Source organism: Berghia stephanieae, chromosome 2, assembly GCF_034508935.2.
Source record: "Berghia stephanieae isolate SIO BIC M18660-M18661 chromosome 2, UCSD_Bste_1.3, whole genome shotgun sequence".
NCBI lineage: Eukaryota > Metazoa > Mollusca > Gastropoda > Nudibranchia > Aeolidiidae > Berghia > Berghia stephanieae.
In genome coordinates this window covers 100,978,045-100,990,544 of record NC_088361.1, presented here as the reverse complement: position 1 = coordinate 100,990,544, position 12,500 = coordinate 100,978,045, and the positions used below count along the sequence as shown (strand labels likewise).

At 36.5% G+C, this 12,500-nt stretch overlaps 2 protein-coding genes across 3 annotated transcripts in view; both read right to left on the bottom strand.

The window, feature by feature from the left end:
• LOC144966101 (protein AAR2 homolog) overlaps window positions 1-12,500 on the bottom strand; it is a 417,529-nt gene that overhangs the window by 185,103 nt on the left and 219,926 nt on the right. The window lies entirely within an intron of this gene.
• LOC144966054 (excitatory amino acid transporter 3-like) overlaps window positions 1-12,500 on the bottom strand; it is a 94,507-nt gene that overhangs the window by 31,986 nt on the left and 50,021 nt on the right. For both annotated transcript variants that reach the window (XM_078902072.1, XM_078902071.1), the window contains exons 3-4: window positions 7,309-7,351; window positions 5,793-5,907 (exon numbers count right to left, since the gene is read on the bottom strand). In XM_078902072.1, coding sequence (XP_078758198.1) covers window positions 5,793-5,907; window positions 7,309-7,351 — 158 coding nt within the window. The remainder of the gene's footprint in view (window positions 1-5,792; window positions 5,908-7,308; window positions 7,352-12,500) is intronic.

The window sequence follows — 12,500 nt, the reverse complement described above, 5'->3', positions numbered from 1 at the left end:
CACACCACAATCTTATGAATCAGCATCTAATGGTCTCACACTACAATGTTATGAATCAGCTTCTAATGGTCTCACACTACAATGCTATGAATCAGCTTCTAATGGTCTCACACCACAATGTTATGAATCAGCTTCTAATGGTCTCACACCACAATGTTATGACTCAGCTTCTAATGGTCTCACACTACAATATTATGAATCAGCTTCTAATGGTCTCACACTACAATGTTATGAATCAGCTTCTAATGGTCTCACACTACAATGTTATGAATCAGCTTCTAATGGTCTCACACTACAATGTTATGAATCAGCTTCTAATGGTCTCACACTACAATGTTATGAATCGGCTTCTAATGGTCTCACACTACAATGTTATGAATCAGCTTCTAATGGTCTCACACTACAATGTTATGAATCAGCTTCTAATGGTCTCACACCACAATCTTATGAATCAGCATCTAATGGCCTCACTCTACAATGTTATGAATCAGTTTCTAATGGCCTCACTCTAAAATGTTATGAATCAGCTTCTAATGTCCTCACTCAAAAATGTTATGAATCAGCTTCTAATGGCCTCACTCTACAATGTTATGAATCAGCTTCTAATGGCCTCACTCTACAATGTTATGAATCAACTTCTAATGGCCTCACTCTACAATGTTATGAATCAGCTTCTAATGGCCTCGCACTACAATGTTATGAATCAGCTTCTAATGGCCTCACTCTACAATGTTATGAATCAGCTTCTAATGGCCTCACTCTACAATGTTATGAATCAGCTTCTAATGGTCTCACACTACAATGTTATGAATCAGCTTCTAATGGCCTCACTCTACAATGTTATGAATCAGCTTCTAATGGCCTCACTCTACAATGTTATGAATCAGCTTCTAATAGTCTCACACCACAATGTTATGAATCAGCTTCTAAATGTCTCACACCACAATGTTATGAATCAACTTCTAATGGCCTCACACTACAATGTTATGAATCAGCTTCTAATGGTCTCACACCACAATGTTATGAATCAGCTTCTAATGGCCTCACTCTACAATGTTATGAATCAGCTTCTAATGGTCTCACACCACAATGTTATGAATCAGCTTCTAATGGCCCCACTCTACAATGTTATGAATCAGCTTTTAATGGTCTCACACTACAATGTTATGAATCAGCTTCTAATGGTCTCACACTACAATGTTATGAATCACAGCTTCTAATGGCCTCACACTACAATGTTATGAATCAGCTTCTAATGGCCTCACAATACAATGTTATGAATCACAGCTTCTAATGGTCTCACACTACAATGTTATGAATCAGCTTCTAATGGTCTCACACTACAATGTTATGAATCACAGTTTCTAATGGTCTCACACTACAATGTTATGAATCAGCTTCTAATGGTCTCACACTACAATGTTATGAATCAGCTTCTAATGGCCTCACACTACAATGTAATGAATCAGCTTCTAATGGCCTCACACTACAATGTTATGAATCAGCTTCTAATGGCCTCACACTACAATGTTATGAATCAGCTTCTAATGGCCTCACACTGCAATGTTATGAATCAGCTTCTAATGGTCTCACACTACAATGTTATGAATCAGCTTCTAATGGCCTCACACTACAATGTTATGAATCAGCTTCTAATGGTTTCACACTATAATGTTATGAATCAGCTTCTAATGGTCTCACACTACAGTGTTATGAATCAGCTTCTAATTGTCTCACACCACAATGTTACGAATCAGCTTCTAATGGTCTCACACTAAAATGTTATGAATCAGCTTCTAATGGTCTCACACTACAATGTTATGAATCAGCTTCTAATGGGCTCACACTATAATGTTATGAATCAGCTTCTAATGGCCTCACACTAAAATGTTATGAATCAGCTTCTAATGGCCTCACACCACAATGTTATGAATCAGCTTCTAATGGCCTCACACTAAAATCTTATGAATCAGCTTCTAATGTCCTCACACCACAATGTTATGAATCAGCTTCTAATGGCCTCACACTAAAATGTTATGAATCAGCTTCTAATGGTCTCACACTACAATGTTATGAATCAGCTTCTAATGGCCTCACACCACAATGTTATGAATCAGCTTCTAATGGCCTCACACTAAAATGTTATGAATCAGCTTCTAATGGTCTCACGCTACAATGTTATGAATCACAGCTTCTAATGGTCTCACACTACAATGTTATGAATCAGCTTCTAATGGTCTCACACTACAATGTTATGAATCAGCTTCTAATGGGCTCACACTACAATGTTATGAATCAGTTTCTACTGGTCTCATACTACAATGTTATGAATCGGTTTCTAATGGTCTCACACTACAATGTTATGAATCAGCTTCTAATGGCCTCACACCACAATGTTATAAATCAGCTTCTGATGGCCTCACACTACAATGTTATGAATCAGTTTCTACTGGTCTCACACTACAATGTTATGAATCAGCTTCTAATGGCCTCACACCAAAATGTTATGAATCAGCTTCTAATGGTCTCACACTACAATGTTATGAATCAGCTTCTAATGGTCTCACACTACAATGTTATGAATCAGCTTCTAATGGTCTCACACCACAATGTTATGAATCAGCTTCTAATGGCCTCACTCTACAATGTTATGAATCAGCTTCTAATGGTCTCACACTACAATGTTATGAATCAGCTTCTAATGGCCTCACACCACAATGTTATGATCAGCTTCTAATAATCTCACACTACAATGTTATGAATCAGCTTCTAATGGTCTCACACCACAATGTTATGAATCAGCTTCTAATGGTCTCACACTACAATGTTATGAATCAGCTTCTAATGGTCTCACACTAAAATGTTATGAATCAGCTTCTAATGGTCTCACACTACAATATTATGAATCAGCTTCTAATGGTCTCACACTAAAATGTTATGAATCAGCTTCTAATGGTCTCACACTTAAATGTTATGAATCAGCTTCTAATGGTCTCACACTACAATATTATGAATCAGCTTCTAATGGTCTCACACTAAAATGTTATGAATCAGCTTCTACAATGTTATGATGGTCTATCCCCGCGTCTAAATTGATGCCGCATTTGAGCACAATCACAAACCCGCCCGGTTGCCTCGGTCACAACACCACACTCAACTAGAGTCCCCTCAGTTTCAGGTTCTTGTCCACAGCGCGAACGCGTGGCACAGGTGAAAAGTCCCAACTGTCGATGATTGTCTATGCATCTTTCAGGTTTGATCCTAATGGTAGTAGCTACTAATGGTGTCCCACTAATATGTCATGATGATCTATCCACGTCGCGAACTCATCGCCTCAATCATGTATGGCCGCGAACCCGTCCGGACGCTTCGTCACAAAGCAACTTTCAACTAGACGCTCTGCGGTTTCGGGCTCTTGACCATAACGGGTATATGTTGGACAGGTGGAAAGTCCCCACTGATGAAGGGAATTTGCCGGAAGGCAGATTATCGACCGAATTCGGTCACCCATTGTCTCTTCTTGCTAGTGAAAAAGTCTAGAAACTTCTCCCCCAGTTTCGAGGATTCGATGTCTTTGCTCCATCGGGGGATTGAATTCGTCCAGACTTCCATCTCGCATATGCAGCTCTGTCCGAAGTCAGGAAATCTACGTACATGGGTTACTGGGACTATTTCGACTCGAAACAGAGCACCGTCCATTATTCACCTCGCCGGACATCGGGGTGGGGGGGGGGGTGGATTGCTGCCGTTTTCGGGGCACCATTCCCTAAGCGTTGTTGCCAGCGTTTCCGACACTATGTGCATGGACTTGCGAAGTTTTACATCTACCTTCTCAACGTTCTTGCTTCTACTCCACACTGGAGCGCAATACCCCGTAGTGGAATCGCATAGTGCCAGGACGGACGTCCTCAGAAGTGTTTGATTAGTACCCCAAGTTGTTCCCGTCAGCTTCCTGAGAAGATTGTTGCGTTTCTCTATCTTCCCGGCAACTTCTTTGAGATGGGCCCGATAGGTAAGGCTGCGGTCCAGCGTAACCCCCAGGCACTTCGCATTTGACTCATATGGAAGAAGCTGGTCCCCGGCAAGGACGTTCAGTTTACGGATGTACCAGCCACCTGTAGAGGTGAAATGCTGTGGCTATATTTTTGGAGTGTTCATCTTCCAGTGCCACTTGTGCTGTGGCTATATTTTTGAAGTGTTCATCTTCCAGTACCACTTGTTAAAGTAGGATTTGAGTCTGGTAAAGTCCTCACTCAAAACGGGACTTTACTTTGAGTCCTAATGACGTAAATGTTAAGCGCATTGAGCATGAAGACCGAGGGTAACATCAATAATATTATATGTGAGTTTTCTATTGATCTTTTTACACCTTTGATATAAGGTATCTATACAATTAATATTGACCGATGAAATCAATTATAAGTAATATTATAAACGTATTTTTATTGATTTCTATGTGTTGTTCATCAGGTACAGACGTCTATATACAATATAAGACGTCTATATACAATATGAGACGTCTATAATCAATATAAGACGTCTATATACAATATGAGACGCAAAATATACAATATAAGACGTCTATATACAATATAAGACGTCTATATAAAGACGTCTATATACAATATAAGACGTCTATATACAATATATTAATAATAATGCTGAAAACTTATAAAGCGCAATAACTCCGAGACACCAGACTCTAAGCGCTTAGAGACGTCTATATACAATATATGATGTCAATATACAATATAAGACGTCAATATACAATATAAGACGTCTATATACAATATAAGACGTCTATATACAATATAAGACCTCTATATACAATATAAGACGTCTATATACAATAAAAGACAACTAGATACAATATAAGACGTCTATATACCATATAAGACGTCTATATACAATATAAGACGTCTATATACAATATAAGACCTCCATATACAATATAAGACGTCTATATACAATATAAGACGTCTAGATACAATATAAGACGTCTATATACCATATAAGACGTCTATATACAATATAAGACGTCTATGTACAATATAAGACGTCTATATACCATATAAGACGTCTATATACAATTTAAGACGTCTATATACAATATAAGACGTCTATATACCATATAAGACGTCTATATACAATATAAAACGTCTATATACAATATAAGACGTCTATATACAATATAAGACGTCTATATACAATATAAGACCTCTATATACCATATAAGACGTCTATATACAATATAAGACGTCTATATACAATATAAGACGTCTATATACCATATAAGACGTCTATATACAATATAAGACGTCTATATACAATATAAGACGTCTATATACAATATAAGACGTCTATATACCATATAAGACGTCTATATACAATATAAGACGTCTATATGCAATATAAGACGTCTATATACCATATAAGACGTCTATATACAATATAAGACGTCTATGTACAATATAAGACGTCTATATACAACATTATATTTAACTCATTAATTCACCAGCTAACTGCCGTTCTCTAGAAAAACACGGATTTAAAAATTTGGCCAAAAAACTCGACTTTCAAATATCAATCGATTTAAATCAACCTCATCTTAACAAAAATCCTCAAACCTGGGACGTAAGGAAGATCTCGCGAAGCCCCAGGTTTGAGACTAGTTCCCAAGATGTGGGTCACTTAAATCGATCGGTATTTGAACGTTTTTGCCCAATTTTTGAAATCCATGTTTTGTCTAGAATACGCCAGTTTTTGACGGGGTGATTAGGTAATGGATTTACCTGTGTCATTGGTGACGTTGTGAACAATACCAGTGGGGGATACCGTTGTTATGCTGCCATTCGCCTCATTTTCCTTCTTTACCCTCATTTGTTTGTCAACTTCTTTTGTGCGGTACTGGATTCAAACAATATATATATATATATATATATATATATATATATATATATATATATATATATATATATATATATATATATTTGTACTTAATGTTTAATAATGACCAGAAAAAAGAGCTGCTGATGATGATGATAATGGTGGTGGTGGTGGTGATGATAACGATGATGATGATGATGATGATGATGATGATGATGATGATGATGATGATGATGATGATGATACCGTTTTGTGTGGCGTTTAACAATTTTTTACTAGTCTGTCTAAGCAAGAGGCCGCTCCTTTGTAGAGTAGCTACTTGTCATTTCTAATAATCCAGATCCTCAAGGATAGACAATTCAATGACAACAATATCAACTGCAGGCAGAGTCGACGGGGGTCCATTTGCGTATGGAGTCGAATATTCTATCGATTGAGCTAAAGACGCTCTTTGGCATGCAGGAGAAGAGGAATAAAGTCAAATTTTACTTTAAACTAACATTAAACGTGTATTATTTTATCAAGAGAGCAAAAATAGGACAGTCATTTTAAAGGATATATTTCTTTACTTGATTACATAATATCAAATTAACCATTTCTTCGGCTAAAATTACGAGTCATTTTCACAATGAGTTAAGTATTGTTTTGGGTCGATCACCTTTCTGACAGACAAATTAAAGACATTGACCAAGTAAAGACATTGACCAAGTAAAGACATTGACCATTTGAAGTGACCAAAGGGATGAATGGAATGAGGAAGTAAAATCAACCCCAGAGGTTAATAGAAACTTGTGAGGTGTTGATTTAAAAAATAATGATTTTGCATATTTTTCAAAAAGAAGTTCTGATATTTGGACAGCAGTTTGGAAAGAAAAGTGAGATGAATAAGATAAAATAAAATAAACAATCTCAGTCTTCGACGAATGCTTCCGTATTCATTGTTAATTTTGTTTAATTTGATGGTTGCTTCTTATAACGCCGTTCTCGTCTTAATCGTGCTTTACTGTAAGAACGAATCGTGAATAATTGTCATTTACAAACGAGAAAAACTTTTCTCGGAATGTTATACAAAGTGATCTATTATTATTTTTAAAATCTATGAAAACTTTATGAATTAAAGTCAAATTCTTTGGAAATTGTTTGTTGATGTAAGCAGACGTCTGCCATTCTTTTCATCCAAAATTAATATTGGTCCGACAACTGTACATCGAATTGAAACGTATTAAGTTAATTCAATTCTATATTTGTTTGGGACTAAAACCCTATTGTATATCGTCACAATACAAATTTTGACACGCCAACTTAAAAATACTGGAAATTGCTTGAATAAAGGTCATAGTCTTGGCTATTGTCTTTGTCTGTAAGAATATTGACGTCATCTTCCCTATCGTCACATAGATAAATATTGGTTGGGTAACTTACCGCGTTGAAGCATGCGCTGATGAGATTGTCTGGGAAGACATTTCTGAGGAAGAGAAAGACGGTGTTAACATTATTCAATTATCGCCAAATTAAAACACCAACTTGTTTTTCTTCTTCTTCCCGCTTGGCCGACCAATCATGCTGTCATCTGACAAAACAGCTTTTGGTTTTGGGATAGAAATGTTAAAAATTTAACGATCGGTCCATTGAGATAACGAATAAATAATTCTTAAACCTGAGGCTTCTTGTCGATGAATTAATATGACATCAAATTTGACAAGGATTACATTTGACTTTTTTTTTGACAAGTTGAAGATTATCGTGATTCACCAAATATTACTTGAAGTAAAAATAGATCCGTTCCAAAATGAGAGAGAAGAAAAACTATTTTGTCATCGGAAGATTTGACCAGATCCAATGAAGAACAGGTCGATTGTTACTGTCATCTATTTTACATAGGTAGTTGTCTGAAATACTATTTCCATTTGACCAGATCCAATGAAGAACATGGTCGATGTTACTGTCATCTATTTTACATAGGTAGTTGTCTGAAATACTATTTCCATTTGACCAGATCCAATGAAGAACAGGTCGATTGTTACTGTCATCTATTTTACATAGGTAGTTGTCTGAAATACTATTTCCATTTGAGTACAAATTTTTCCCTGAACAGGTTTTATGTGATGTAGTGTCAGAAAAAGCAGAAGGGAAAACAAGAAATAAAATCCAAAACATCAGGTTGTACCTCAATTGATTGAACCTCACATCTCCTCATATCTATCTATCTATCTATCTATCTATCTATCTATCTATCTATCTATCTATCTATCTATCTATCTATCTATCTATCTATCTATCTATCTATCCATCTATCTATCTATCTATCTATCTATCTATCTATCTATATATTCTTCTATTACGGGTTTGATGGTATGAACCCAAAAAAAAAAAAATCATTTGACACATTTGAATAAACAAGCAAGTCCCGGCATGTTGAGTATTGTACTCAATTCTATTGAAACGGTCAACGTTAAACCGCTTTAAGAAGGAAGGATTGAAAAATAAGTATTTCATCGTTAAAAAAATATCTAAATACATTAGGGGAAATTCGTCTCCAGCATATATTCCAAGGGAAGACTGGAATAACCCAGGCCTCGGCGACAGTGCAGCGCCGCAAATTGAGCTAGGGCGAGGTGACTTGCTCAAGGCCAATACGCTTCAACAGTCGTAACGCCACTTTCCTCGTAATGACGCATGGTAACTGGCTCTAAATTATCGGAACAATGGCGGACGCCCTTATGAAATATTTCTCCGACTAGCATAAAAGCGTATACAGAGGGAAAAACACATTATAAATCTGACTTTTACACATTCTGATCACAAGACATATGAAACGTTCTAGCCAGCATGAAGAATAAAAAGTGCCGATTTTCTTTGTTTAGAACCACGAGGGCCGCCGTTGCTGGGCGACGTGACATCAGACTATTGAATCCAATTAGCGGCGGTTGATCGAACTCGGCACCTTTCAGGTACGAAGCAAAGAACGTACCGCTGAGCCACGCTGTCCCTACCCTTCTCTCTCTCTCTCTCTCTCTCTCTCTCTCTCTCTCTCCCTTTCTCTCTCTCTCTATCTCTTAATGTTCCTCTTCTTATTCTCTCTGTCTATTCTTTTTATCTATTTCTCTCCTTCCCTCTCCCGCTCAGTTCACGTCTTTCATAACACATTCTTATCTTTCAATCTTTTGTCTTTAACCTCCTTCCCATCCTCTCCATCTATAGCCACTGATAGTTTCTGAACCTCCCCACAGCCCATTCTTGTAGTGACCGGTAACAGTTCCTGTACGCTCATTGTTTTACCGAGAAATCGATCGGACAAGACCATTCAATATACCCAAAAATTCAGGTTCACAGGAAGTGAGTTACGGTCTAGTGGCTAAAGCAAATTTGAACACGAAATTCATTCATAATGTCAATGGCAGGTTCAGGGGATGCAATATCTCAAGATCTTTTTTGTTCAGATAATCAATGGTGCGATATTCGCCATCTGCCCGGAATGTCCTAGGTTCGAGTCCCACTTTGAGGATAATTGAGTCCTTAGAAAAGGCTCTTTACTCACATTCTCTCACCCTCATCAGGTGCAAAATGAGTACCTGGTTGATAAAAGTGTTTTCTCTGTCGGAAAAATATATCGCTTAGGAGACGTCATGTCTCGTACTACATGTTAAGTGTTGCTGTTGGGTTGGGACCCCTCATAAAGCTCCTTTAGCAGGTGGAGTGGATATTTCTCTATATAAAAACTCTAGTTGTTCTTCAAATGGAGAGAGAGAGAGAGAGAGAGAGAGAGAGAGAGAGAGAGAGAGAGAGAGAGAGAGAGAGAGAGAGAGAGAGAGAGAGAGAGAGAGAGAGAGAGAGAGAGAGAGAGACGTTTACACATAAAACCACACAACCCACAGGTCAACGAATACAATTTTATATTAAAACGATCACTAGACTTATTTTTATTCAGTTCAGAATGTGATCTAGTTTGTGAGAGAAAACCGCCTTTAACCACTCCTTACAAACTATAGGAAAATCGTCACATTCGTTACAATACAACCAACAATGTTCTCATTCTGATGTCTCTTATACATCACAACACGTAAAGAAATGATTTGATTACAGCTATAAATACTAAATACTCTGTTGTAGTAGAGCTCATTGTCATTGTTAATTTTTTGTTTGAGTAATAAACGTCTATTTTTGTGTTGGATGGGAGTGAATTTTCGGGGGAAATTCTAAAAATAGCTGGTAAGGAGAGAGTTAATCTTTTACAATGAAAATAACCAGACGCAGAAGTAATCAGAGATAAAATTCTGCTGTCATTGATGTAGAGTCATGCCATATTTCCCTGTGGTATTTCTAGTTATATAATGTGGGAGACCGTTTATCTTGTTATCTTGTATTGAGTTAAATGAAATTTAATTTTTAAAGTGACGAAAACGAAATGGTCGCATCTTTGGTCATTTTAACTTTAAAATCCTAGTACACTCCAACATTAAAACCTTTAAGATATTTCAGGTCACATATGTTAATCAAATGAAGAAGTAAGTTGTGCCACTAGTCTTGATTTAGTTGAGACAAGTAACATTTATTGTTGATTGTGATAATCGATAAAGACCTTAACAACTGTGTATGAGAGGCGTCAGGCAAAGCCAGAAAGAAACATACAACAACAAAAAAACATCCCAAAAATAATTGATTCACATGTAATGGTGTGACCGGTAATCAGAAGGTCTGAGGTTCGATCCCATGTCGAGGTAGACTGATTTTTTGGGATGTTTTTTTTCCTCTCTTGTATTTTTCTGTCTTGTTTTGTCTGGCACCTTTCATACACACTTGCTGTTGAGATCTTTTTCTTACACCGATACCTGCTCCCTAATTTCTTAATCAATTTTTTGGGGGGTAGGATTTCATAGTGCTGTCATTCCAAATTCAAAATTCTAAATGGTCTCATTTTCGTATTAGATACAGCTTTCATAAATATTTCGGTGAATTTTCTACACAGAAGTTGTAATTATAATTATTATTGTAATATATATCACACCAAAGATGTAAAAGAACTCTGCATGAAAAATGACATAACAACACAACATAACAAAATATAACGTGACATATCATGACAAACATAATATAACACACACACACACACACACACAACAAAAACAGAAAAACAAAAAGCTATATCAAATCTCTCATACCTCCCAAATTCTCTCTCTCTCTCTCTCTCTCTCTCTCTCTCTCTCTCTCTCTCTATATATATATATATATATATATATATATATATATATATATATGTGTGTGTGTGTGTGTGCGTGTGTTTCATTTACTCACTCCTTCACACACACACACACACACACACACAAACAAACAAGCAATCAAACTAACAGATAGACAAGCGTTCTCGTATCACCGTAATTCTGTACCAGAATTGCATTTTGTGATGTTATCTTTGAGCTTGATAATTTCCCAACTTTTAGATCTATTGTTAGCATTTGACGTGAGGTCGATTTGAAGAGAGGTACCTATATTTAATCCTATTGTCTTCATGTCAATATTTGTCAAAATGCCATTCTTTGGTTACTTATTAGATTATAATTATCCTTATACCAAATATTGTGCGGTTATGTGGTCTTATGACATGATACTCGCTTTCGGATCGGAAGGTCCTGGGTTCGAGCCTCGCTTGGCGCATAGTTGAGTCCTTGCAAAAAGGCTCTTTACTCACATTCTATCACCGTACTCAGGTGTAAACGAGTACCTGGCCGTTAACAGTGTTGTTTCTGTCCGAATATAATATTATAATATCGCCTACCAGGCGTCAGGCCCGTCCTACACGTTAAGCGTTGCTTTTGGCCAGGGACTCCTTGTAAAGCGCTTTGAGCACGTTTAGTGGATATTGCTCTATATAAAAGCTTAAAAAATATAGACGAAATAATGATAAAGATACACAGTCCGTTGTATAAATAGATTGACATGGTGAGCAGGTGGTGGACGTTCCAACCATTACCAGCCAGTTTGGGAAATAACTCGACTATATAATTATTTTGTGTTCATCTATTTGGAATAACTATGGCCCGATCTTGTTGAGCCCTCAAGGCAGATAGGGCGTGGTACACGTTCAGTTCTAAACTTAAATCTAGAATATGGCGGGGCATCATCAACTCACGGCAGACTCCAAATCGGAATGTTTAGATTTCAAATCGTGATTAAGAATTGTATACATATAAACATACATACATACATACATACATACATACATACATACATACATACATACATACATACATACATACATACATACATACATATACATACATACATATACATACATACATACATACATACATACATACATACATACATACATACATACATACATACATACATACATACATACATACATACATACATACATACATACATACATACATACATACATACATACATACATACATACATACATACATACATACATACATACATACATACATACATACATACATACATACATACATACATACATACATACATACATACCATACATACATCATACATACATACATACATACATACATACATACATACATACATACATACATACATACATACATACATACATACATACATACATACATACATACATACATACATAC